Raw genomic sequence first — 27,417 nt, 5'->3', positions numbered from 1 at the left:
ACTGGTCGATTAAACCTTGGTTTCATAACTAAGGGGAATACTTGTTGCTGTCTACATCACCACCTTCCTCTTGGGGTTTCCCAACTCGACTGACATCATCAAGCTCCTCCGCCGCCCCGCGAGCTCCTCCGTCGCTGCTGCTACGCTCGCGTCCAGATCACCACAGTGAGACGGGTGGAGCAGCCGCTCCACTTTTTCCTCTCTTTTTTCCTTGCCCTGATTCCTCCTTTGAGACGGGTGGAGCTGTTGCCGCTCTGATTCCAACCACACGATGATTCCTCCATTGAGGGAGTCCTGGACTAGGGGGTGTCCGGATAGCCGAACTATCATCATCGGCCGGACTCCAAGACTATGAAGATACAAGATTGAAGACTTTGTCCCGTGTCTGAATGGGACTTTCCTTGGCGTGGAAGGCAAGCTTGGCGATACGGATATGTAGATCTCCTACCATTGTAACCGACTCTGTGTAACCCTAGCCCTCTCCGGTGTCTATATAAACCGGAGGGTTTTAGTCCGTAGGACATAACAACAATCATACCATAGGCTAGCTTCTAGGGTTTAGCCTCCTTGATCTCATGGTAGATCCACTCTTGTACTACCCATATCATCAATATCAATCAAGCAGGAGTAGGGTTTTACCTCCATCGAGAGGGCCCGAACCTGGGTAAAAACATCGTGTCCCTTGTCTCCTGTTACCATCCACCTAGACGCACAGTTCGGGACCCCCTACCCGAGATCCGCCGGTTTTGACACTGACATTGGTGCTTTCATTGAGAGTTGCTCTGTGTCGTCACCGATAGGCTTGATGGCTCCTTCGATCATCAACAACAACGACGCAGTCCAAGGTGAGACTTTTCTCCCCGGACAGATCTTCGTATTCGGCGGCTTTGCACTGTGGGCCAATTCGCTTGGCCATCTGGAGCAGATCGAAAGCTACGCCCCTGGCCGTCAGGTCAGATTTGGAAGTCTGAACTTCACGGCTGACGTCTGAGGAGACTTGATCTTCAATGGATTCGAGCCACAGCCGAGCGCGCCGCACTGTCATGATGGGCATGATCTAGCTCTGCTGCCGGACAGTGCCCTGGAGGCCGCACGTGAGTCCGCTCCGACCCTCAATTCGGAGCCGGCTGCGCAGATCGAGGACGGATGGCTAGACACCGCCTCGGGAGCTGCAACCTCTACGGCGATGGAGCCGAATATTGACCTTGTCCCTTATGAAGCTCGTGACTCCGAGGTGCCGGACTCCGAACCTCCCGCGCCCCCTCCAATCGAATCCGATTGGGCGCCGATCATGGAGTTCACCACTGCGGACATCTTTCAACACTCACCTTTTGGCGACATCCTGAATTCGCTAAAGTATCTCTCGTTATCAGGAGAGCCCTAGCCGGACTGCGGTCAGGACGGTTGGGATACGGACGACGAAGAAATTCAAAGCCCACCCACCACCCACTTAGTAGCCACTGTCGACGGTCTAACTGACATGCTAGACTTCGACTCCGAAGGCATCGACGGTATGGACGACGATGCCGGAGACGACCAAGAACCAGCGCCCACTGGGCACTGGAAAGCCACCTCGTCATACGATGTATACATGGTGGATACACCAAAAGGAAGCGATAACGAGGAACAACGGGACGCGGTGAAGGATAATTCCCCCGGAAAACAACCAAAACGGCGATGCAAGCGCCGCCCGAAGTCCCGCCTCGATAACAACAGCACCCATACTGACCCAGCCGTAGAGCAGGGCGAACCAGTGGACGACGAACACACCACCAAGCAACCATCCAAACAGGATGAATTGGACGAGCAACCCATCCCCGGTGAAAACAACAGTCCAGACGATCTCACGCCAGACACATCACAGGAACATAAGAACCTTCACAAAAGGCTCGTCGCCACTGCAAGAAGTTTGAAGAAGCAGAAGCAGAAGCTCAAAACAGCGGAGGACGTACTCAGAATAAGATGGAGCAAAGTACTAAAGACCGCATATAAATATGGCGATAGTCACCAAGCAAAGAGCTACCCGAAGCGCAAGCTGTTGCCCGAATTTGACGAGGAGGCCGTAGAGCCCCCACAGTCAAAAAACAAAGAGGCCGCCTGGCCGGATAGATGACCAGATGACAGGCTAAGAGCGGCAATCGGCGCCGCACACAAGCCGGCACACAATCCACATAAGGATCCTCGCAAAAAGGATGACCCGGTCAGGTCCATCTATGGGCCAAAAAAGAAGGCTCCAGGAAGCAACACAACACGCCGAATGTTCGAAGATAACGGCACACCTAAATACAGGGGCGCCGCACACCCACTATGTTTCACCGATGAGGTACTGGATCATGAATTTCCAGCGGGATTCAAACCCATAAACATAGAGGCATATGACGGAACAACAGACCCCGGAGTCTAGATTGAGGATTACATCCTACACATACATATGGCTAGAGGAGACGATCTCCATGCCATAAAATACCTACCCCTCAAGCTCAAAGGGCCAGCTCGGCATTGGCTCAAAAGCCTCCCAGAAAATACCATTGGAAGTTGGGAAGAGCTCGAGGATGCGTTTCGAGCAAATTTTCAGGGGACTTATGTCCGCCCTCCGGATGCAGACGGTTTAAGTCACATAACTCAACAGCCCGGAGAGTCAGCACGCAAATTCTGGAACAGGTTCCTCACCAAAAAGAACCAAATAGTCGACTGTCCGGACGCCGAAGCCTTAGCAGCCTTTAAACATAATGTCCGAGACGAATGGCTCGCCAAACACCTCGGCCAGGAAAAACCAAGAACAATGGCCGCGCTAACAAGCCTCATGACCCGCTTTTGCGCGGGGGAAGATAGCTGGCTGGCAAGATGCAGCATCAGCGACCCAAGTACATCCGAGGTCAGGGATGGAAATGGGAAATCACGACGCAGAAAGGATCAGCGCCAGAATAAGGAAAATGGCCCAAATAGCATGGCGGTCAATGCCGGGTTCAAAAGCTCTCAGCCGAATAACAAAACATTGCCTCTTAAGGACAACAGTGACGAGCTATCCAACCTAAACAAAATCTTGTATAGGATATGTCAAATCCACAGTATCCCCGGGAAGCCTGCAAACCATACCCACAGAGATTGTTGGGTCTTCAAGCAGTCCGGCCGACTTAACGCCGAACACAAGGGGCTCGACACACAAAGCGAAGACGACGACGAACCCCACAAGCAGCACGCCAGAAAACAGAAGACTTTCCCACTAGAAGTCAAAATAGTGAACTCACTTCATGTGATAATAAGGAAAAATAGCGCGGCACCTACTAAAGCACGCGCCACACGGTCCACCCCAGCGGAGTCCCAAAATTGGATGTCAAAACCAATTACTTTCGACCATCAGGATTACTCCAGAAGTATTCGAAACGCAGGAGGGACTGCTTTGATATTAAATCCCATAATCGACGGACTACAATTCACACAAGTCCTAATGGATGGCGGTAGTGATATAAACCTGCTATACCAGGACACCATCCACAGAATGGGGATAGACCCTACCAAAATTCGCCATAGCAGCACTTCCTTCAAAGGAGTGACGCCAGGCCTTTATACCAACTGTATAGGCTCTGTACTACTAGAGGTTGTGTTCGGTTCATCCGACAACTTCCGTCGCGAAAAGCTAATCTTCCATATCGCCCCATTCAAAAGTAGCCATCAAGCACTACTGGGACGCGAAGCTTTCGCCCGCTTTAACGCAATACCGCATTACGCGTCTCTTACACTTAAAATGCCCGGTCCACGCGGCATAATCTCATTAAAGGGTAACTTCGAGTGTTCCTCGACCACGGAAAACGTGAGACTGCTTTGACAGCCACACACTAACCCGGCCTTGCTGATCAAAGCCCCAAAAAACAGGTCATTTAGACCTCGGACACGGTTAGGCGAGTCCGGTTCAAATAAACAAGGGGCTTCCTAGCCGCATACCTCTTTACAAGGGGCTGCGCACATGAACAATGAGAGCCAATAAAGCTCAACTTTATTCATCTTCCAAATCATGCTCTATTTTAAATACATTTTTTGCACGATATTCTTTCCAAACTAAGTTCTTCTCTTTTACAGATGAACCACGTGCTACACCCATCCAGGATACAGTACAACGGAGACACAGGCGCAGACGTGCAGTAGGGACCCGTTGCAAGGATTCTTTTCAGATTAAGACCCTGCGTAAACCTTTTTTTACTGTCTCTTGTTGATACACATCCCCCGGTTTTCTACCACAACGGAGGAGGAGGCTGGCATTTTGGCATCGGCCGCGTCAGAAGTTCTCGCCCGTACCTGGACACTAGGGGCTTAGGGCATTATTCTGCACGCTATCATAAAGACCGAATACCTCAGGGAGTGTTCGGCGTCTCGAGTTAGGCCTTATATGCATCAGCTCTGAATCATGTCTTTCGTCAAATGTTGGGTTTGCCCGGCTCCTGTGTTTTGCTGCCTTACATTCCGCTCCATCGGCTAACGCGACACTAGGAGAACTACTGCGATTGTGCCCCAGTTCGGCCGGGCAGGCACCTCAGTAGAGAAAGCCGAAAACTGACTATCATGATATAGCGAGAGACTGGTCAACCACTCGATCGACTTCTGGAATGTTTAGAATTCCTCTGCTTTGACGAAGGACCGCTTCCCGGTCAGGCACACACGCGCCCCGAATTTGGAGAGCGCGGTGCCCCTAGGGGCTATATCGTAGCCCCACCTTCGAACTCCTATGGCTAAGTGAAAGTGATAAAGTATTATAGTCCGGTTGCCTAGTTTGCTACGCTACCACCTCCTTCACAGGACCAAGACGTTGGATTAAGTGTGAAAATGCGCTTCTTTGCAAACACCCCCGCACCATGTGCGTGGGGGCTGAAGCCGAAGACTGCCATCTTTCAGGTTATATACACATATACATTAACGGCCGCACAGGAGATATTTCAATACTTGAACGCACAAGTATAAAAAGCCCTTATATTATAAATATGGTTTTACAAATCATACATGTCATTTGAACATAACGTTTTTCGAGCACTGCGACTCTATTAAACGAGCGCCCTGCAGGACTTCCTCAAAATAGTGCTCGGCAGGTAATCGGCTTCTGTCCGAATCCCGGGATGCAACATCGGTGGCGTCCATCTCTGCCCAGCATGTTTTGACACGGGCGAGAGCCATCCGTGCACCCTCTATGCATGCCGACCGCTTCATCGCCTTGATATGCGGCACCGCATCAAGGAATTGCTGCACTAAGCCAAAATAACTCTTCGGCTTGGGCCTTTCCGGCCATAGATGAGCCACGACATCCTTCATGGCAAGTCCGGACAGCCTATTCAGCTCAGCCCACTCAGCCAACCGATCAGTTAACGGAAGTGGACGCCCCGGACTATGGAATTGAGACCAAAAAAGCTCTTCCATTTCGTGCTGCTTTTGGCTTCGGAAGTGCATGACTGCATCCGCCGCACTCGCCGCCAAATTCAGATAAGGATCCTCCGCACCCCACAACTGGCCTAACTGAGCATACTTCTGATCCGTGAACCTCCTACGCAGCAGGAAGGGCTTTCCAGCCACAATGTCTCCGGCCTGACGCAGTTCCTCCTTTATAGCCCGCATTGCATAACGGGCATCCTTGGCTTCGGCGGTGGCCTTCTTCAGGTCCTCTTGCTCCGCCTGGCATTCTGTTTCAAGAACTTCATAGCGGTCGGTAGCATCTTTTAGCTTCACGGCCATCTCCTCCCTGCTTCGGCAGTGAGCAGCCGTTTCGGCTTTTAGCTCTTCGGCTACCTTCGAGGCAGCCGCATCACTCCTTCTGGCTTGCTCCTTGGCTCGAGCAAGCTCTGCCCGAAGGCCCTCTATCGGTGTCAAAACCAGCGGATCTCGGGTAGGGGGTCCCGAACTATGCGTCTAGGCGGATGGTAACAGGAGACAAGGGACACGATGTTTTACCCAGGTTCGGGCCCTCTTGATGGAGGTAAAACCCTACGTCCTGCTTGATTGATATTGGTAATGTGGGTATTACAAGAGTAGATCTACCACGAGATCAAGGAGGCTAAACCCTAGAAGCTAGCCTATGGTATGATTGTTGTAATGGTTGTTCGTCCTACGGACTAAAGCCATCCGGTTTATATAGACATCGGAGAGGGCTAGGGTTACATAGAGTCAGTTACAATGGTAGGAGATCTACATATCCGTATCGCCAAGCTTGCCTTCCACGCCAAGGAAAGTCCCATTCAGACACGGGACAAAGTCTTCAATCTTGTATCTTCATAGTCTTGGAGTCCGGCTGACGATGATAGTCCGGCTGTCCGGACACCCCCTAGTCCAGGACTCCCTCAGTAGCCCCTGAACCAGGCTTCAATGACGATGAGTCCGGCGCGCATATTGTTCGGCATTGCAAGGCGGGTTCCTCCTCCGAATAATTCATAGAAGATTGTGAACACCAGGATAGTGTCTGGCTCTGCAAAATAAATTTCACATTCCACCGTAGAGAGAATAATATGTACACAAGTTCAATCTGCTGACGTATTTTGTAGCATGACATCACATCACTACCAAGCCTTTACTTGAATCGTTTTTTACTATACCACCTCAGCGCGTTTAGCGAAGCAGTTTCCTTGGCACGTCTTGTCGAAGCAGAGATCGTGTTCCCCTTATTCCGGGATTCTCATCAATACGGACATGGGTAACCCAACCGCGCCCGTCGCCGCGCCCCCTCTATCGAGGGCGAGTCCCGAACGGTCACGGAGACGGCTCTCGGTATTCTCCCTCTTTATAATGGGACCAAGGCTCGTTTCTTTTCTTCAATCCTCCATCGAATCTTCTCCTTGATCCAAGTTCCAACACCCAGAGCCCCAGATTCGAGTGCTTCGGACCTTCAACAATGTCCGGTTCTGACCTTCAGGGCCGGTGGATGCCCTCCTCCGTCACGGAGGAGGACGTGCTAAAGCTGCGAGAGGCCAAGTACCTGACTTACGAGATTTCGCACAGGTTGCCCGCCGGAGGGCAGGCCATCCCCACCCCCGAGCCCGGCGAGTACATCGTTTTTGTATCCCACCTCCGTCGGGGTTTAGGCTTCCCGATGGATCCTTTTGTGAGAGGGCTCATGTTTTACTATGGGTTGGAATTCCACGACTTGGCTCCGGAGTCCATCCTCCATATTTCCGCATTTATTGTCGTCTGCGAAGCCTTCCTCCGCGTCACCCCCCCCCACTTCGGCCTGTGGCTGAAGACCTTCAATGTGGAGCCGAAGATGATCGAGCGGCGTCAAGCAGAGTGCGGTGGGGCGGCCGTAAGCAGGAGGGCCGATGCCCCATGGCCCGAGGGCTCCTTCCAAGAGGAGCTCGGCTTGTGGCAGCAGGAGTGGTTCTATATTACCGCTCCGAAGGGCAGCAGACAGAAGCCGCCGCCCTTATTCCGCTTGGGACCTCCATGACGGTTGATGTTGTGGGTTAACCAAGGGCTCAACTGGGGGCCGTCAAAGGACGTGCCCCTACTGTAGGGCCGGATTCGAGACCTCCAAGCGAGGGAGATCGATATGGTTGTGGTAATGCAGGTCATGCTGATTAGGCGTCTCCTGCCCTGCAAACGCCGCCCTCTCCGGCTGTGGGAGTTTAATCCGGAGGGACCACGGATTCTTCAACACTTCATGGGTATGACACCCGTGGAGATGTACAAATTATTCTTCGGATCACGAGAGGCGTGTCCGGAATTGACTGAGGACGCTGGCCTAAGCTGCAATCGCCCGGATACACAAGTAAGTAGCTCCGAGTCCGGACATACCATTTGTTTGCCTTTCTATGATTCGCCTTTTGACCGATTTCCTTCTAAACAGGAGTGGATAGCGCAAGCAAAACTGATACGGTGTCCGGCCCCCCTCCCAGAGACCGCGCCGGATCCCGTGCTGGTCATGATGCTGGAGGTTGCGCCTTCAGAGGAAGGCGAAGGGGAAGATAGAGGAGCTACCGCCTCGCCCAAGGAGGCTCTTGAAAGAGGGGGGATCGAGAATCCCTCCCTCCAAGGGGAGAAGAGGACTACCTCCGAGGACCCGGGGGCCAAAGCCCCTAAGCGGGGGAAGAAATCTTCGCCACAGGGTCCTGCGTCCGGGGAGGCCCCGGACGCATAGTCTCCCCTAAAGAATCAGCCCTCCAACGAGCCGTAAGTAGAAAAAAGGGAGTTTTATAATAAGGGACACCCCTATTTGTGCTTCTGAGGATAACTCAAGTTTTTACCTTGTAGTTCGGATCTCCGTCCTTCGCAAATGAGCTCGTCTTCGGGGGACCTTCGTCCGGAGATGGTGGAGAGCGAGACGCCTCCATCCGTGGCGCCGTCGGATAGGGCGGACGAGCCTGAAGTGTCATCACGGAGGGTGCCCCCGAGTTTGGCAAAGCCGGATAGTTCGGCACCAACTGGTGTATGGCTGAAGGATCTGCTTGAGAAGGCGTCTATCTCAGAAGATCACCATGCATTGATGAGTATGGTGATTGGAAGGATTTCTTCCACCGAAGGCGGATTGCGTAACGCCGTCAGGAGTTTACTGGTGGGGTTTGAGGTACGTAAGAATGACACACCTTTTGACAGTTTTACACATAAAGTGCGCCCTGTATAGATAGTAGCCCCTGAGACTCGGTAGGTTGTCGAAAGCGACAGCGTGCCGAGGATCAAAATCGCAGGTTTTAATTTTCGCCGTTCCTATGCAGGTGGCGGATCGTCCGGGGGCCAGCCGGACTGATGGAGTTGCTGAACTAAAGCGGCAACTCGACGTTGCGGATGCGGACATCGCGCTAGTCAACAGGCGACTTGATGAGTCGCAAGGTAAGTTTTTCTTTGCGGTCACTTGGTAAGGGAGCCGAAGCCCACTCCTTACAACATGCGTGTGAAATGCAGATGGTGCCGCTGCTGTGGAGAGCCTCCGGGCCGAACTTGCTCAAGCCAAGGAGCAAGCCAGAAGGAGTGATGCGGCTGCCTCGAGGGCGGCCAAGGAGTTAGAAGCCGAAAGGGCTGCACACTGCCGAAGCAGGGAAGAGATGGCCGAAATAGCCGTGAAGTTAAAAGATGCTACCGACCGCATTGAGGCTCTTGAAAAGGAGCGCCTAGCGGGGCAAGAAGACCTGGGGAAGGCCACCGCCGAAGCCAAGGATGCCCATTCTGCAATGCGGGCTATAAAGGAAGAGCTGCGCCAGGCCGGAGACATTGTGGCTGGCAAGCCTTTTCTGCTGCGTCCAAGGTTTACGGATCCAAAGTATGCTCAGCTTGGCCAGCTGTGGGGTCCGGAGGATCCTTATATGGACTTAGCAGCGAGTGCGGCAGATGCCGTTGTGCACTTCCGAAACCAGAAGGATCACCAGACGAAAGAGCTGTTTTGGTCTCAATTCCATAGTCCGGAGCGTTCACTTCCGCTGACCGGCCGGTTGGCCGAGTGGGCTGAGCTGAATAGGTTGTCCGGGCTTGCCATGACGGATATCGTGACTCATGTCTGGCCGGATAGGCCCAAGCCGAAGAGCTATTTTGGCTTATTGCAGCAATTTCTTGGGCGGTGCCGCATATCAAGGCGATGAAGCGGTCGGCCTGCATAGAGGGTGCACGGATGGCACTCGTCCATGTGAAGACACATTGGACCGAGATGGATGCCACCGCTGTTGCGACCCAGGGTTCGGACGAGAGCCGGTTACCCGCCGAGCACTATTTTGGCGAAGTTCTGCGTGGTGCTCGTGCAATAGAGTCGCGGTGCTCAAAAAATGTCACGTTCAAATGAACGCTTTACTTTGTAAAACAATGTTTATGATGTAAGCGCTTTTTATACTTGTGCGTTCAAGTATTGAAATATCTCCTATGCAGCCGTTTATGTATACATGTGTATAACCTGAAAGATGCAGTCGTCGGCTTCAGCCCCCACGCACAAGGTGCGGGGGTGTTTGCAAAAATAGCGCATTTTCACACTTAACCCGACGTCTCGGTCCTGGTGAGGAGGTGGTAGCGTAGCAAACGAGGCAACCGGACTATAATGCTTTATCACTTTCACTTGGCCATGGGAGTTCGAGGGTGGGGCTACGATATAGCCCCTGGGGGCACCGCGCTCTCCGAATTCGGGGCGCGTATGTGCCTGACCGGGAAACGGCCCTTTGTCAAAGCGGAGGAATTCTAAACATTCCATTGGTCGATCGAGTGGTTGACCAGTCTCTCGCTGTATCATGACAGTCAGTTTTCGGCTTTCTCTACTGAGGTGCTCGCCCAGCCGAACTGGGGCACAATCGCAGTAGTTCTCCTGGTGCCGCGTTAGCCGATGATACGGAACGTAAGGCAGCAAAACACAGGAGCCGGGTAAACCCAACATTTGACCAAAGACATGATTCGGAGCTGATGCATATAAGGCCTAACTTGAGACGTCGAACACTCCCAAAGGTGTTCGGTCTTTATAATAACGGGCAGAACAATGCCCTAAGCCCCTAGTGTCCAGGTACGGGCGAGGTCCTCTGACGCGGCCGATGCCAAAACGCCAGTCCCCTCTCTGGTTATAATGAGGAACTAGGGGATTATAGCAACAAGAGACAGTAAGAAAGGTTTACGCAGGGTCTTAATCTGAAAAGAATCCTTGAAACGGGTCCCTACTGCACGTCTGCGCCTGTGTCTCCGTTGTGCCGTATCCTGGACGGGTGTGCACGTTGTTCATCTGTAAAAAGAGAGGAACTTAGTTTGAAAAGAAATCGAGCGAAAAAGTGCATAAAAAATTGAAATATAAATTAATAAAGCTGAGCCTATATTGGCTCATTATTGCTTATATGCGCAGCCCTTTGTTAAGGGGTGTGCGGCTAGGGAGCCCCTAGCTTATTTATTCCGTACTCGTCCAGCCGTGTCCGGGGTCTTAAACGACCTTTTAATGAAATGATGCCGCGTGGGCCGGGCATTTTAAGTGTAAGAGACGCGTGATGTGGTATTGCGTTAAAGCGGACGAAAGCTTCACGTCTCAATAGTGCTTGATAGCTACTTTTGAATGGGGCGACATGAAAGATTAGCTTTTCGCGTCGGAAGTTGTCAGGTGACCCGAACACAACTTCTAGTAATAAGGAGCCTGTGCACTTGGCGTAAGGGCCTGGCTCCACTCCTTTAAAGGAAGTGTGGCTATGTTGAATTTTAGTAAGGTCTATCCCCAACTTGCGGATTGTGTCCGGATATAGCAGGTTTAAATCGCTGCCGCCGTCCATCAGGACTTGTGTAAATTGCAGTCCATCGATTATAGGATCCAATGTCAGGGCAGTCCATCCTGCGTTTCGGATACTTCTGGAATAATCCATGTGGTCGAAAGTGATTGGTTTTGACATCCAATCTCGAGGTTCCGCTGGGGTGGACCGTGCGACACCTATCTTAGCGGGTGCTGCATTGTTTTTCCGTACTATCACATGAAGTGAGTTTACTGCTTTGACTTCTTGTGGGAAAGTCTTTTGTTTTCCGGTGCTCTGCTGGTGGGGTTCGTCATCGTCCTCGCTTGGCGCGTCGAGCCCCTTGTGTTCGGCGTTGAGTCTGCCGGACTGTTTGAAAACCCAACAATCTCGGTGGGTATGGTTTGCAGACCTTCCGGAGGTACTGTGGATTTGACATATCCGATCCAAAATTTTGTTTAAGTTGGATAGCTCATCACTGTTGTCCTTAAGAGGCAGTGTTTTATTGTTTGGCCGCGAGCTTTTGAATCCGGCGTTGACCGCCGTGCTCTTTGGGCTTTTTTCTTTATTCCAGCGCTGATCTTTTCTGCGCCGTGATTTTCCGTTTCCATCTCTGATCTCGGGTGTACTCGGGTCGCTGGTGCTGCATCTTGCTAGCCAGCTGTCTTCCCCCGCGCAAAAGCGGGTCATGAGGCTTGTTAGCGCGGCCATTGTCCTTGGCTTCTCTTGGCCGAGGTGTCTGGCGAGCCATTCCTCTCAGACGTTGTGTTTAAAAGCTGCTAAGGCTTCAGCGTCCGGACAGTCGACTATTTGGTTCTTTTTGGTAAGGAACCTGTTCCAGAATTTGCGCGCTGACTCTCCGGGCTGTTGAGTTATATGACTTAGATCGTCTGCATTCGGAGGGCGGACATAAGTCCCTTAAAAATTTGCTCTAAATGCATCCTCGAGCTCTTCCCAACTTCCAACAGTGTTTTCTGGGAGGCTTTTGAGCCAATGCCGAGCTGGCCCTTTGAGCTTGGGGGTAGGTATTTGATGGCGTGGAGATCATCTCCTCTAGCCATGTGTATGTGTAGTATGTAATCTTCTATCCAGACTCCAGGGTCTGTTGTTCCGTCGTATGCCTCTATGTTTATGGGTTTGAACCCTGCTGGAAATTCATGATCCAGCACCTCATCGGTGAAACATAGTGGGTGTGCGGCGCCCCTGTATTTGGGTGTGCCGCTGTCTTCGAACACTTGTAGTGTTGTGTTGCTTCCTGGGGCCCTCTTTTTTGGCCCGTAGATGGACCTGGCTGGGCCGTCTGTTTTCCCAGGATCATAAGTCGGCTTGTGTGCGGCGCCGCTTGTCGCTTTTGGCCTGTCCTCTGGCCGTCTATCCGGCCAGGCGGCCTCTTTGTTTTTTGACTGTGAGGGCTCTATGGCTTCCTCGTCAAATTCTGGCAGCAGCTTGCGCTTCGGGTAGCTCTTTGTTTGGTGGCCATTGCCATATTTGTTTGCGGTCTTGAGTACTTTGCTCCACCTCATTCTGAGTATGTCTTCCGCTGTTTTGAGCTTCCGTTTTGCCTTCTTCAGACTTCTTGTAGTGGCGACGAGTCTTTTGTGAAGGTTCTTATGCTCCGGTGGTGTGTTCGGCGTGAGGTCGTCTGGACTGTTGGTTTCGCTGGGCATGGATTGATTATCCGATTCGTCCTGTTCGGACGGTTGCTTGGTTGCATGTTTGTCGTCCACTGGTCTGCCCTGCTCTATTGCTGGGTCATTAGGAATGATGTTTTTGTCGAGGCGGGACTTAGGGCGGCGTCTGCGTCGCCGTTTTTGTTGTTTATCGGCGGGATTATCCTTTGCCGCGCCCCATTGTTCCTCGTTATCGCTTCCTTTTGGGGTGTCCACCATATATACGTCATGTGTTGGGGTGGCCTCCCAGTGCTCAGTGAGCGCTGCTTCTTGATCGTCTCCGGCATCGTCGTCCATACCGTCGATGTCTTCGGAGTCGTAGTCTAGCATGTCGGTTAGATCGTCGACAGTGGCTATAAGGTGGGTGGTGGGTGGGCTTTGAATTTCTTCGTCATCCGCATCCCAACCATCCTGGCCGTAGTCCGGCCAGGGCTCTCCGGATAGCGAGAGATGCTTTAGCGATTTCAGGATGTCGCCAAAGGGTGAGTGCTGAAAGATGTCCGCGGCGGTGAACTCCATGATCGGTGCCCAATCAGATTCGATTGGCAGGGGCCCAGGAGGTTCGGAGTCCGGCAGGGAGTCCGGCACCTTAGAGTCACGAGCTTTACAAGGGACGAGGTCAGTGTTCGGCTCCATCGCCGTGGAAGTTGCAGCTCCCGAGGCGATGTCCAGCCACCCGTCCTCGATCTGCGCGATCGGCTCCGGACTATGGGTCGGAGCGGATTCGTGTGCGGCCTCCAAGGTACTGTCCGGCGGCAAAGTTAGATCATGCCCATCGTGACAGTGCGGCATGCTCAGCTGCGGCTCGGATCCATCGAAGATCAAGTCTCCGCGGATATCCGCCGTGGAGTTTAGGCTCCCAGATCTGATCCGTTGACCAGGGGCGTAGCTTTCGATCTGCTCCAGATGGCCAAGTGAATTGGCCCGCAGTGTGAAGCCGCCGACTACGAAGATCTGTCCGGGGAGAAAAGTCTCACCCAGGACCGCGTTGTCATTGATTGAAGAAGCCATCAAGCCTATCTGTGACGACACAGAGGAACTCTCAATGAAAGCACCAATGTCGGTGTCAAAAATGACGGATCTCGGGTAGGGGGTCCCGAACTGTGCGTCTAGGCGGATGGTAACAGGAGACAAGGGACACGATGTTTTACCCAGGTTCGGGCCCTCTTGATGGAGGTAAAACCCTACGTCCTGCTTGATTGATATTGATAATGTGGGTATTACAAGAGTAGATCTACCACGAGATCAAGGAGGCTAAACCCTAGAAGCTAGCCTATGGTATGATTGTTGTAATGGTTGTTCGTCCTACGGACTAAAGCCATCCGGTTTATATAGACACCGGAGAGGGCTAGGGTTACATAGAGTCGGTTACAATGGTAGGAGATCTACATATCCGTATCGCCAAGCTTGCCTTCCACGCCAAGGAAAGTCCCATCCGGACACGGGACGAAGTCTTCAATCTTGTATCTTCATAGTCTTGGAGTCCGGCTGACGATGATAGTCCGGCTGTCCGGACACCCCCTAGTCCAGGACTCCCTCACCCTCCATAGCAGCGGCGCCATCTGCACCAAACATACATGTTGTAAGGCGTGGGCATAAGCTCCCTTACCAGGTGACCGCGGAGAAACCACCCACCTTGTGACTCGTCAAGTCGCTTATTAACCAGCGCGATGTCCGCATCCGCAACGTCCAGTTGCTGCTTCAGTTCGGCAACTCTATCAGTCCGACTAGCCACCGAACGCTCCGCCCCCTGAATAGGAACGGCGACATCTTAACACTGAGATTATGATCCTCGGCACGCTGTCACTTCTGATAACGCACCGAGTCTCAGGGGCTACTATCTATACAGGGCGCACTCTATGTGCAAAACTATCAAAAGGTATGACATTTTTACGTACCTCAAACCCCGTCAGTAAACTTCTGACGGCCTCATGCAACCCGCTCTCAGCGGATGAAATCCTTTCAATCACCATACTCATTAATGTACGGTGATCTTTTGAGATAGACGCCCTCTCGAGCAGATTCTTCAGCTCCTCCGGCCGTACACCAGTTGGTGCCGAACTCTCCGGCCCCGCCGGACTCGGGGAGACCCTCCGTGACGACACCTCAGGGTTGCCCGCCCTGCCTGACAGTGCGGCAGATGGAGGCGTCTCGCTCTCCATCATCTCCGGACGAAGATCCCCCGAAGATGAGCTCTGCTGAGAAGGGCTGAGATCCGAACTGCAAGGTAAAAACTTCGGTTATCCTCAGAAATAAAAAACAGGGATGTCCCTTATTACAAAACTCCCCTCTTTCTACTTACGGCTCGCTGGAGGGCTGATTCCCTTGGGGAGACAGTGCGGTCGGGGCTTCTCCCGGCACAGGACCTTCCGGTGCGGATTTCTTCCCCCGCTTTAAGGCCTTAGCCTCCGGGTCCTCGGAAGCGGTCCTCTTCTCCCCTGGAAGGAGGGATTCTCAACCCCTCCCTTCTTAAGAGCCTCCTTAGCAGAGGCGGTAGTTCTCCTATTCTCCCCTTCGCCCTCTTCCGAAGGCGCAACCTCGAACATCTTGACTAACACGGGATCCGGCGTGGTCTCAGGGAGGGGGGCCGGACACCGTATCAGTTTTGCTTGCGCTATCCACTCCTGTCCAAGGGATAGCTGGTTAAGAGGCAAACCCATGATAAATAAATGGACGATATGTCCGGACACAGGGCTACTTATTTGAGTATCCGGGCGATTGCAACTTAGGCCAGCGTCCTCGGTCAATTCCGGACACATCTCTTGTGATCCGAAGAACAGTTTGTACATCTCCACGGGTGTTGTACCCATGAAGTGTTGAAGAGCTCGAGGCCCCTCCGGATTGAATTCCCACAGGCGGAGGGGGCGACGTTTCCAGGGCAGAAGACGCCGAATCAGCATAACCTGCGTCACTACGACCAGGTTGATCTCCCTCTCTTGGAGGTCCCGAATCCGGCCCTGCAATAGGGGTACGTCCTTGGACGGCCCCCAGCCAAGCCCTTTGTTGACCCATGACGTCAGTCGTTGTGGAGGGCCCGAGCAAAAGGCGGGCGGCGGCCTTTGCCTGCTGCCCCTGGGAGCGGTGATGTAGAACCACTCCTGTTGCCACAAGCCGAGCTCCTCCTGAAAAGAGCCCTCGGGCCATGGAGCGTCGGCCCTCTTGCTTATAACCGCCCCTCCGCACTCTGCCTGACGCCCCTCAATCATCTTCGGCTCCACATTGAAGGTTTTGAGCCACAAACCGAAGTGAGGGGTAGTGCGGAGGAAGGCTTCGCAGACGACAATAAATGATGAGATGTGGAGGATGGACTCCGGAGCCAAGTCGTGGAATTCCAGCCCATAGTAAAACATGAGCCCCCTCACGAAGGGATCCATCGGGAAGCCTAAACCCCGATGGAGGTGAGACACGAACACGACACTCTCGCCAGGCTCGGGAGTAGGAATGACTTGCCCTTGGGCAGGCAACCTATCCGAAATCTCGTAGGTTAAGTACCTGGCTTCCCTCAGCTTTAGCACGTCCTCTTCCGTGACGGAAGAGGGCATCCACCGGCCCTGTAGGTCGGAGCCGGACATTGTCAAAGGTTCGAAGTGCTCGAATCTGGAGCCCTGGGTGTTGGAACTCGGGGCGAGGGGCGGATTCGATTGAGGATTGAAGAAAAGAAACGGGCCTTGGTCTCATTATAAAGAGGGAGAATACCAAGAGCCGTCCCCGTGACTGTTTGGAACTTGCCTTCGATGGAGGGGGCGTGGCAATGGGCGCGGTTGGGTTGCCCACATCCGTATTGATGGGAATCCCGGAATAAGGGGAACACGATCTCTGCTTCGACGAGACGTGCCAAGGAAACCGCTTCGCTAAACGCGCTGAGGTGGTATAATAAAAACAATTCGAGTAAAGGCTTGGTTGTGGTGTGACGTCACGCCACAAAATACGTCAGCAGATTGAACTTGTGTAAATATCATTCTCTCTACGGGGGGATGTGGAATTTATTTTACAGAGCCGGACACTATCCTGGTGTTCACAATATTCTAGGAATTATTCGGAGGAGGAACCCGCCTTGCAATGCCGAAGATAATATGCGCGCCGGACTCGTCGTCATTGAAGCCTAGTTCAGGGGCTACTGAGGGAGTCCTGGACTAGGGGGTGTCCGGATAGCCGAACTATCATCATCGGCCGGACTCCAAGACTATGAAGATACAAGATTGAAGACTTCGTCCCGTGTCCGGATGGGACTTTCCTTGGCATGGAAGGCAAGCTTGGCGATACGGATATGTAGATCTCCTACCATTGTAACCGACTCTGTGTAACCCTAGCCCTCTCCGGTGTCTATATAAACCGGAGGGTTTTAGTCCGTAGGACATAACAACAATCATACCATAGGCTAGCTTCTAGGGTTTAGCCTCCTTGATCTCGTGGTAGATCCACTCTTGTACTACCCATATCATCAATATCAATCAAGCAGGAGTAGGGTTTTACCTCCATCGAGAGGGCCCGAACCTGGGTAAAAACATCGTGTCCCTTGTCTCCTGTTACCATCCGCCTAGACGCACAGTTCGGGACCCCCTGCCCGAGATCCGCCGGTTTTGACACCGACATCCATGCTCTAATTCCTCCATGATTTGCTCCCAGTCGCACAGGTGGAGCTGTTGCTCTTGCTTTGATTCTTGCATGGAGACGGGCCAAGCTACTGCTGCTCTAGTTCCAATCGCACGGTCAGTACGGGACTGGATGCGAGCGGAGGAGTTCCTCCTCGCCATGGCCGAGCAGGGATGTGGTCAACCGCCTCTCTCAGTGCTGCTCCAATCTTTAATCTGCCCCACGACTTGATTTTTCATCTTGATTCCTCTTAATTTTTACTACTAGTTTGTATCGATTTGTGGCTACAAAAATTGGACCAAATCAGAGGACACGGCGGGCGCTCTTGGTCGGACTTCGGGGACTGGACCGCCACCGCGTCACCTGACGCGGAAGGCTGGGCCGGCGAGGTGCAGGACCCTGGGGAATAGCTGTCGAAGTGGACATCGTCATCTCGCCGCAGCGGAGCTGCTCCACCTCACCCTACTGTGATCTTGGCGACGACGTCCTGAACGGCGTCAGCCCCAAATACTCAGCGAGGAGGTCGAGAACGACATGGGGTTTCCATTCCCGGCGCTCGACGAGGACGACATCGACGGCGAGGCAGGGCAGGCATGATGTTTCAGACTTCTGACGAAACTGAAACTGCACTGATGCAGGCCGGGGCGGACAATTTGGGATACACCGCTGGGGCATCGACCAAAAATTACCTCCGACGCAAAACGTCCGGCCCGTGACCCATCCGGACAAAATCGGACGGTTTGGGTAGTCCGGATGGGTCTGGCCGGTGCGGATGCCCTAACCATCTATCCAAGTTACTTTGCAGAATTATTCACGTAAGCTATGCAAATTGACACAATATAATTCAGGGTATTTTCAATTAAACCTAGGTCAAATGACGAAATTGCACCCACTGAATGTGGGCCGGCTGGGTCGAAGCAACCGGTTCGACCGAGCCGGTCAACCCAGTCCACGCCCCGCGTCGTCCTCCCCTTCTCTTCCTCGCTCTTGCGACCGAAATCGCCGCCGCCGTCGCCGCCCAACCCCGGCCGCCTCCGGTGGTTTCTGCCGCCGTCGCCTAGCGCGAACGACGCACCTAGCCGCACTTTATCATCTCCTCCTCTTAGATTTTCCGGGCGCCTCCTCGTGCGGCTGTGCCCTACCCCGCATGGGAGCTAGGGTTTGCGCCCCTCGTCGGAGTTGAACTCCGGCGGCCGTCCTGGTGCTCGGGTGGTCATGGTCGCCGCCCCCGCCCCCGCCCTAACCGCCGCGGACGCGAGGCAGGCCGCGGCGAGGAAGGAGGAGGAGGACGACGAGGAGGTCGTCTGCTTCATCTGCTTCGACGGGGGAGACCTCGTCGTCTGCGATTGGAGGTGCGACGCCGCAGTGCGCGACTTCTTCCACGCCTGGATGGTCATTGAGCGCGCCCCTCCTGATTGCAGTCAGTGCCGCCGCCGTCTCCAAGCTGCAGAGTCCCGTTCCTTTCCGCCCGTGCGTTTCCTCAGCGTGAGATCGATCGGGATGTCCCTAATCTACTGTGTGTACTTTTAACTGAATTTCCGACAGTGCGTTTGCTCAGCGTGAGATGGATCATCGCGGTTAGTGTGCCAGCACCGCACTCTGCTCAGCATGAGATTTCCGACAGTTAACTAATTAGTCTTATGAGCTTTATTAGTGCACTACATGGTTACATCGCTCTGCAATTCTGCATTTCTTTACTTCTGATATCCTCGCTTTTCTCCATACTTGTTTAGCGGTATATTTAACTGTAAATGATAACAATATTCTGTGCATTTATGCACTTCTTTAGTAGGCAAGAACGCTAGGTAAAGAAATGATGTAAATCTCCTTCGTCTATTTATACAAGGACATGGTAACCGCCCCAGTTTCTTTATTAGTGAAACCAAACATCTGGCTCAATACATCAATCTATGGGCATAGACATTTGTAGGGGTTTACACCTTATGTGCTATTCTTTTGCAGATCGGCAGAAATAGCCTTAGCCAATTCCAAATAATGAAAGTTCAAAACAGGCAAACTAAAACGTTTGCTGCTATATGATACACACTGAATACACCCAGATAGCCTTCTTTTGTTTGTGTTGTGATCTGCCGATTCCTGTTTTAGCAATCCTTATTTGTTGATTCAAAGTCACAGAGTTATTGAAGTTAGGTTTCTCGTAGCTACACGGGCAGGCTGCTTAGCATTGCACTAACTAGTTTGGTGGTAGAAAAGTTTCTGTTCCAGTTCTTCCCTATGTTGGTCTTCACTTGCTATTTTCAACAGTCACATGAACTTAATGTATTCTTTTTTTATTCAGTTGCCACACATGCTGCCATCTGAAAAAGCATTTTATGCTGCTGTATCTTCCCTTGGCATCTACAGCAAAGATGTTTACGATGGGAAGGGGCTATTTAGCGCCGCTCGTGTTTGGTGGTAAGTTTCTTTATTTTTTTCCTTCCACGGAACTAATTAAAACAAGTTAGAGCAGAATTATGGCAGAAACAAGAGACTATTGTTCTTATATGTTCTTAAATTATTAGAGTTTCCTTACCAATACATTTGCAATATGGTTCGTTCCTACTCTGATGCTTGCTCTCTTGATGCCAGGATGTTTCGTGCTTATGGACATGACAAAGTCTGGGTTTTGGATGGAGGTTTGCCCCAGTGGCGTGCTTCTGGGTATGGCGTGGAATCAAGTGCCTCCAGCGATGCTATCTTAAAAGCTAGTGCTGCTAGTGAAGCAATCGAGAAGGTTTACCAGGGGCAGTCGGTAACTTTTTCCATTCTTCTCTTCTATGTTTTATGCTACAGTAATAACCATACTTCGCTGAATTAAATCACACCATGAGTCTTTTTGATCATTTGCTTTCAGTCTGTCATGGTTTGCTGAAGAATGTTCTTTTGACATCATTGTTTTTCTATACTGAGCTGAAGCTTGCTGCTTCCAGGACATGGATAGAGGAGATTATTTTGAATTAAGTTTGGGCAAAAAAGACCTGGACAGATCAAAGAAATACATCCAGACGTTGCAGGCATGACCATATTCCATTGCTATTACTATATTTGTATCAGTACCCCGATATTAGTATGTGGTTCATTTTCCACATTTGATATTAGTAGCCTGAGAAATAATATATTGGAAAAACTTAAATTTATTGGAAAAACATTTGCTGTTGGACAGTTATGATTTTTAGTGTCTACGCTGATGGTTTCATATTCAGTTGTTGTGATGATGATAATTGTTATGATTTAGTCATTTACAATGATCTGTAGCTGCTGTAGTGGATTATTACATGATTGTGGACCATGATATGCTCAGTTTTACACATGTAAAATATAGATTTCCCAGTGGCATGTGTATTGAGATGCCTTACTTGTTCGTCTATTGATTACTTGGTTATTTGTGACTTCTGCTGCTCTAGTGCTTGCTTTAGATGATCTGATTTTCAATAAGTGCATGTTATAACACTAAAAACATTATGATCATCAAAGTAGTGTACTCTCTTGCCAAGTATTTCTCAGTACAGGAGTTCAGTTAGTGATATTGCTCTGTTAATTCACAACTACATGAGGTACCATATAACTTGAGAAATCCTCAACTCTGATCCTAGCTGCAACTACTTCACAAAGTTGGGACTGAAACCAACTTTCTGTTAATTCACAAAGTTGTCTATTTTCTCTTTCTATTCTGATCTTTCTGTTAAAGTGTTATTGTATTTACTATGCACATCGGGGCCAAGAGGCTGTCTACAAGCCTAGAACTCGAGTGTAACTTGCTTCTTGTCAAGCTTATTTTCTTTCAGAGTTAAATTGCGTTAAATATTTCTTCTGGCCATTAATTTTCTTGTCGAGCTGTCGCGTGTGGAGGAGCAGGCGAGCTGCTGCTGCTGGAGATCATGTGCTCCTGCTAGATCTTCATTGTTAGGTCGAAACTGAATGTTGGTGTGGTTGATTTTGATTTGAATTGTAAACGGAATGTCGTGGTTGATTTGAAATCTAAATTGAAATGTACTGTTTATAGCTGTTGTACTATCTGTGTAAAAGCATGGCTGTAATGGATTTGTATTGGAAATGGTGCATGAAAAGTGCCTCTAATATAACTATAGTAGGCACTATTGAATTTGTCTTAGAAGGAATAGAGGCAATATTAATAGTGCCTCCACATGTTGCTTTAGAAGGCACTTTTGAAAATGCCTACAAAGATAAATATAGACAATCTAAATAGTGCCTCTAAATCTCACTTTAGAAGGCACTTTTGAAATTGCCTAGAAAGAAATAAAGAGGTAATATCACTAGTGCCTTCCTCTAACTTTAGAAGGCACTTTTCATGTTGCCCCCAAAGATATATAGAGGCAAAATCAATAGTGCCTCTAAATCTCAGTTTAGAAGGCACTTTTTAGGAGTGTCACTAAAGACCTTTCTAGTCTAAACATTCCCTAGCACTTTTTTTATGCCTTTAGAAACAATTATAGGCACTTTTGATACTTTAGAAGGCACTTTTGAGTGCCATCTATTTGAGGACGTGGTGTAATGCTCCCTCCGTCCCAAAATATAAGATGTACTAGATACATTTACTTCACAAAGCTAAAACATCTTATATTTTGGGACGGAGGGAGTAATTCATAAGTGTAATTTTTTACTTATATGACACTGCCGTTTGATCCGTCTGTCATGTCATTCCGTCAAATGTTTTTAGGGTGGACTAAGTACCCTTGACGTCTAGGAAGGAGACGCACTGGGCATCGGCGTGCTTGCCGACGAGCACGGGGGGCCTAGTCCAGTGAGAAGGCGTGCGGTGCAGTGCTCGTGGCCTGCTCTACATCCAGCAATGAGGTGTGCTGGCGGAGCAGCAGGATGGGCGAGGCGTGAGATTAGGATCAGTAGCTGGATGCTCTTGCATGTACTTTAGATCGATAAAAAAAAGAGCGAAGAAACAAAAGGGCCGCAGGATGTTAATTTGCGCACAAACTCTCTCTCGCAATCCAGTTTCAGTGCTTTGTCTTCAGATTATTAGCAGCTAGTCACGGTTCGGCGACTACAGCGCGTCCCTCCTGTCCTACCTACGTCGTCCCGCCTGTATGCGTGCTGGACTTCTGCTTTTAGCCGACGCACAAAAACAGCATTGTGTTGTTGAAATAAAATTGATTCCATGACTAGCTAACATGTTTTGGGCCCTGTTTGGTATTTTAACCCTGAGCAATACAACAACATTTGTTTTGTAATTTGTTTGTCACTAGGGGCAAAAGCATCTTTCTAGTCTTCAACTAACACTGTTTGCTATCAAAATGCACTAGTCTCGTATAAGGCAAAAATATTTACACTACGTGTCAAATAAGGGAGTGAAAAAGTTTCGTGTCAAATAAGGAATCATATTTGGAAGTAGTGTCAAATGAGGAATTCTCTCAATTTTTAGAGCTGTTTTAAGGTACCCTCAAATGAATAACAACCATTCATTTGAGTGGATCTAAAGGCCCTAAATAGATTATATACTAGTGCTAAAAAGAAGACTAGTATAAATTATACTACTCGTCAAATCAGCACTAGTATAACAGGCCGGTGTCGGGGCCCGGCCCAAAATCCTTCCAGCCCCAACGTAGCGCCGCCCGACCCCAGACCTGGTCAACTTCATTCATCGATCCGAAATCTCATCCTAAATCCCGTATGTCCCCTCCAACCCCTCCTTCACATCGCCTCCTTAGTCCGGCGTTCGTCGTCGTCGAGCGCGTTCCTCCGGGATATATGCCACGAGTATCGGATCGGAGTGCTGAGGAAGGCGGCGCCCTTAACCTGGCGGCAGGAGTCGGCGGAGGCAGTGTCCGCCGTGCTGCTGGGCTGGCCATGGCCTTCCTTGGCTCGTGCAGGATTGTTGGTTCGGCTGGCCCCGGCTATGTGGAAGACGGCCGATGCGGCGGCCGTGGTGATCCAGCACCCGCGCGCATGGAGGCCTAGCGCCTATTCAGGCGGCCCTAATCGGCCTCCACGTCTCAGATTGTGGAGGCGCTAGGTAAACTGCATTGATTAACATAAACCGATATCATAAATCAAACCGCTTTAATTATCAAATTAAATAATTGGTGCATCGTGCCACCGTTCATTTGGCACCGGGGCTAGCAGGGAAGCACCATGTCCAGGCCAGCCCGATGCTCTGTGACCAGGCCATTGGTCCTTTACCGCCAGAGGTCGTCAAACCACTCCCAAGCTGCGGCCGAATTACGAGGCCACGACGCTCCGCCACGCCCGTGCGGGGCCGCCTCTGTCACAGCGGCGACGCTCGCGCTCCTGGCCATCCTCGCCGTCGCGCTCGGTAGCAGGCTAGCAGCTGTGGACGATTAACTCTCACCCAGATCGAGAAAGAATTAGAAGTTGGGCCTAATTTGTTAGTATTTTTCCCAAATAATTATAAGTTGGGCTAACCGGGCCAAAATTTTCTCAGCCGTTAGATGAGATTATACTAGTCTTATTTGGGGAGTAGTAAAAGGTACCGTAGAAGTTGCCCATTTTTATTAGGGTAGCTTGTAATGTTGGGAGTCGGCTTCGCCGTCACAGGGCGGAGCCAAGGCTAGCCAGTCGGGTGCACATGACACCCCCTAGGAAAAATTTCTTTGTAATATTATCATTATTTTCACCACATATACACCCCATAAATTTGTCTTTTATCTATTATAGTACCCTCTGTGCATCCTGATTTCAAATGGTCTAGCTCCGCCACTGTTTGTCGTGCCTCCTAAGCTGGGAGGTAATTTCGGTGTACATGTCTTGTAGGGAGATCACAATGTTCTGGTCCGTAGATGATTATGAACGCATCTGCTAGACGAAAATGAAGTTCACGTTCAAAGAAATTGAACCAGTGAATCGAGCAACCACTGGAGACAAAAGAAGACAGCATGCGACAATCGATTGAAGGCTGATCCAAACATCAGGATTCATTGTCTGGATGGCTGTCTCAAACCGCTTCCTATTTTGAGTTGTAATACGAGTCTATCTAAACTTAGTGGCGACAGCGGTTGCGTTAATCGGTTTTATGTTTGATCTTTCTAAACTTTAGTTTGCTTTTGCTTTTCTTCTCGGTTGATACGTTTTTTGGTATTAGCTAGAGAAACTATTTGTTCTGTTACCCTTTGGCACCGGAAGCCGGCTCCTTTTTTACCATGAAAAAAAGAAACAGAACCTGAACAATCCTTGTAGGAGTAGATTGTTTCAACTTGGAGACCGGAATGAAGTTTCACACACGATGAGCAATGCGTTCATCTCGCAGATGGATGTGCAGGGATTGTCCAGACTCCAGAGTCGTTCTCGGGATTTCGTTGGATGATCGTGTTTTCCTCTTGCTTCTGATCAATCAGACAGTACTTAGCATGTGATTGGTTTCTACTGTAAGTGCCGATTTGTTCTTTGCTACCTGAAAGCATTTCCTTTCACCCACGACATTGTCACACTATATCGGAGTACTAACCAGCAAAATACAGAGACGAAACGAAATACTGTAGTAGTAATAAGGAAAATGCTAGCGCGCCTCCAGAGGATCGATCCTCCGGGTGAGCTAGCGACGACCGAACAGGCCCACCTACACAGCGTACAGGAAAAAAAGGAAAACGTGTTTGCAGCAGGTCCCACCACGTTCCCCTACCTCCTCCTTCCTCACGCGAGTACGCGACTCGTCTCAACCTACATTCCCATCGCCATCTGACCGCCGCTGAAGGAGGAGCTCCGGCCCGTCCCATGGAGGAGCCCGCCCCGCGCTGTGCCGCCCATGGGGTAGCCCCAGCCCACCCCGGAGGAGCGCCGCCCTACGCGTAGCCCCCACCGCAGCGCCTGCCCGCCCTGCTCAGGAGCCTTCCATGGACTCCCGCCTCCAACTCCTCGAGTACCAGGGCCACGAGCCCCATCCTCACACGCTCCTACGGCGTCCTCGAATTACTATCATGCTCATCGCCATGGTCAACGCTGCCGGGCGCGCTTGGAGGAGCTCCACCCAACGGGCCGTCGTCCATCCCTGTTTCTGGCATCGACGACCATGGCGGCCATCTCTGTTTTTTGGCGTCTTGCCGGCCCTTTTTTTCAGATGCTGCAGCCGTTATATTTTTTTGCACATTATACTGTATAATTTTGTATTGCATGGAAATTTTATTTGCTACTCCTACATTTGATATGCTGGTTTGCATTATAGGAGTCTCGCCGGAGTACCTCGCCGAAATATTTTGCCATGATGCTTATATTAGCACAATATTTTTGCTACAATCGGTTTATGTTTTTGCTACAACTATTCATCTGATTTGCATCATAAGTCACCGGAGGACTTTGACGGATTTTTTGGCTACGATGCTATAGTAGTACAATTTTTTTGATCCAACGTCTCCGCGAGGTCTCTTTCGCCGGATTTTTTTTGCTACGATATTTCATTAGTACAATTTTTTTTTGCTCCGACCTCTCCGGCAAGGTCGGATAGAGAGGTCGGAGGATCGGCTGGCCGGATCCTTCGAAGGACGGCTAGCTAGTCCTTTCCTAGTAATAATACCTTAATTCATCACTGCCCAGGAGTTCCGAGTTATTAAGTAGCCAAACAAGTAGGAATACGCAGTACTGAACTGACGAATGACTGTTCTAATCAGTACAGTTCGCATAAATACAGAGCAATCCGACAAGAAAGACGTGTAGATAGGCCAAGAATCGTGTAGTTTCGGACGAACTGCGAAATTGGCAGGAGGGGAGAGCAAGAAAGAGGCCATGGCGTCACGTCCGATCCGATCAGCCGAAGAGCAGCTCGGCATGCGGGCGCAGTTTCCTGCACACCATGTAGATGGTCATGTCGGAGACTCCGGTGGCCGCTGCCACGTCTTTGCCGGGCTTCCAGGCGCCGGCGCGCTCCAGGGTCAGGCAGGCAATGGCGGCCGCCACGGACCACGGGCTGTGCGGCACGTCGAGGTCGCCCTCCTCGAGCCGCCGCGCCGCCTCCAGAGCCACCGTCTCCTCCGCCTCTGCCAGCCCGATATACGCGCTGAAGCGGCGCAGGAAGCTGGAGACGCTCACCATGCCGATGCATGTCAGCTGCCCGGCCTCTTCGAGCTGGCTCCTGATGTGCGATACCAGCCTGGCGATCTCCTTCATCGACTTCGGGCCGCCGTCGCCCGCTGCCGCCAGGGCCAGCTCCCTCAGAGACCGCGCCGAGTCCTCGTTGTGGCACGCGGTGGAGAGGCAGGCAGCGTAGACCAGCGGGGCGTTGCTCCGGAACTTGGACCGGCCCGGGCCATGCGGCCACGCACTGGCCTCCTCCATCTTCCGGAAAACCTCCTTGCCACGCTCACCTACCGCGGCCGGGAGACCGAGCCGAGCCGCCATGCCGGAGATGGCCGCCTCGAACCCCTCGTCCCCGTCTGACGGGGGGTGCGAGTCCGGCCAGAGCCGGTCCACCATGCTGGAGACTGCAGTGCCGGACCACTCGACCCCGTCAGAGCCTGGGACAAGCCGGTCCGCCCTGCCGGCTGCCTCCTCCTCCCCGAGCCTCCTCTTGATGTGCGCGACCAGTGTGGCAATATCCTTCGGCGAGGCCGCGCCGCCGTCCGCGGCTGCTGCCCGGGCCAGCTCCCTCGGCGACAGCGCCAAGCCGTCTGTGCTGCACGCGATCGAGAGGCAGGCCGCGTAGGCCAGCCCCTTGCTGAGGTCCTTGGTCCAGCCCCTGCCGTAATGCCACGCGTTGGCCCTCTCCATCCTCCTGAACACCTCCTTGGCACGCTCCCCCACGGCGGCGGCGAGCCCGAGCCTAGCCGTCATGCCGGAGATGGCCGCCTCGAACACCTCGACCCTGCCGTTCATGCCCGGCGCGATCCGGTGCGCCATGGTAGAGATTGCCGCGTCGGACCCCTCCGCCCCGTCCGACGGTGGATGCGAGCCTGGCACGAGCCGGTACGGCATGCCGGAGACTGCCGCAGCGGACCCCTCGGCCCCGTCCGACGGTGGGTGCGAGCCCGGCACGACCCGGTGCGCCATGCCGGAGAGAGCCGCGTCGGACCCCTCGGCCCCGTGCGAGCCCGGCCCGC

General features: G+C 51.7%; 1 protein-coding gene across 9 annotated transcripts; it reads left to right on the top strand.

Annotated features, from left to right (window-relative positions):
- The first annotated feature begins 18,317 nt into the window (after positions 1 to 18,317).
- On the top strand, positions 18,318 to 22,313 carry LOC123045816 (thiosulfate/3-mercaptopyruvate sulfurtransferase 1, mitochondrial). Of its 9 annotated transcripts, none has more exons than XR_006421591.1 (5): positions 18,318 to 18,886; positions 19,701 to 19,816; positions 19,991 to 20,153; positions 20,318 to 20,415; positions 22,080 to 22,313. XR_006421591.1 is itself a non-coding variant. In XM_044468994.1 (5 exons), the coding sequence occupies exons 1-5, from the start codon at positions 18,617 to 18,619 to the stop codon at positions 22,104 to 22,106; spliced, it is 660 nt and encodes a 219-aa protein (XP_044324929.1). In that variant the 5' UTR covers positions 18,318 to 18,616; the 3' UTR covers positions 22,107 to 22,313. The 9 variants fall into 9 exon arrangements, 6 of the variants coding, with proteins under 6 accessions (XP_044324929.1, XP_044324932.1, XP_044324930.1 ...); XR_006421592.1 differs by lacking the exon at positions 22,080 to 22,313 and adding an exon at positions 21,187 to 21,541; XR_006421590.1 differs by lacking the exon at positions 22,080 to 22,313 and adding an exon at positions 21,172 to 21,541.
- The last annotated feature ends 5,104 nt before the right edge of the window (positions 22,314 to 27,417 follow it).

This window comes from Triticum aestivum, chromosome 2B, assembly GCF_018294505.1.
Source record: "Triticum aestivum cultivar Chinese Spring chromosome 2B, IWGSC CS RefSeq v2.1, whole genome shotgun sequence".
Classification (NCBI taxonomy): Eukaryota; Viridiplantae; Streptophyta; class Magnoliopsida; order Poales; family Poaceae; genus Triticum; species Triticum aestivum.
Note: the sequence above shows the minus strand (reverse complement) of the source record. Positions and strands in the feature narration are given on the sequence as shown.

Bases quoted from the DNA above. Each gene is read 5' to 3' on its own strand.
- LOC123045816 (XM_044468994.1), top strand. From the start codon at position 18,617: ATGGTCGCCGCCCCCGCCCCCGCCCTAACCGCCGCGGACGCGAGGCAG. The intron at 18,887-19,700 runs GTGAGATCGATC...TTTTTTATTCAG, and splicing joins CGCCCGTGCGTTTCCTCAGC to TTGCCACACATGCTGCCATC. The intron at 20,154-20,331 runs GTAACTTTTTCC...TGCTGCTTCCAG, and splicing joins AGGTTTACCAGGGGCAGTCG to GACATGGATAGAGGAGATTA.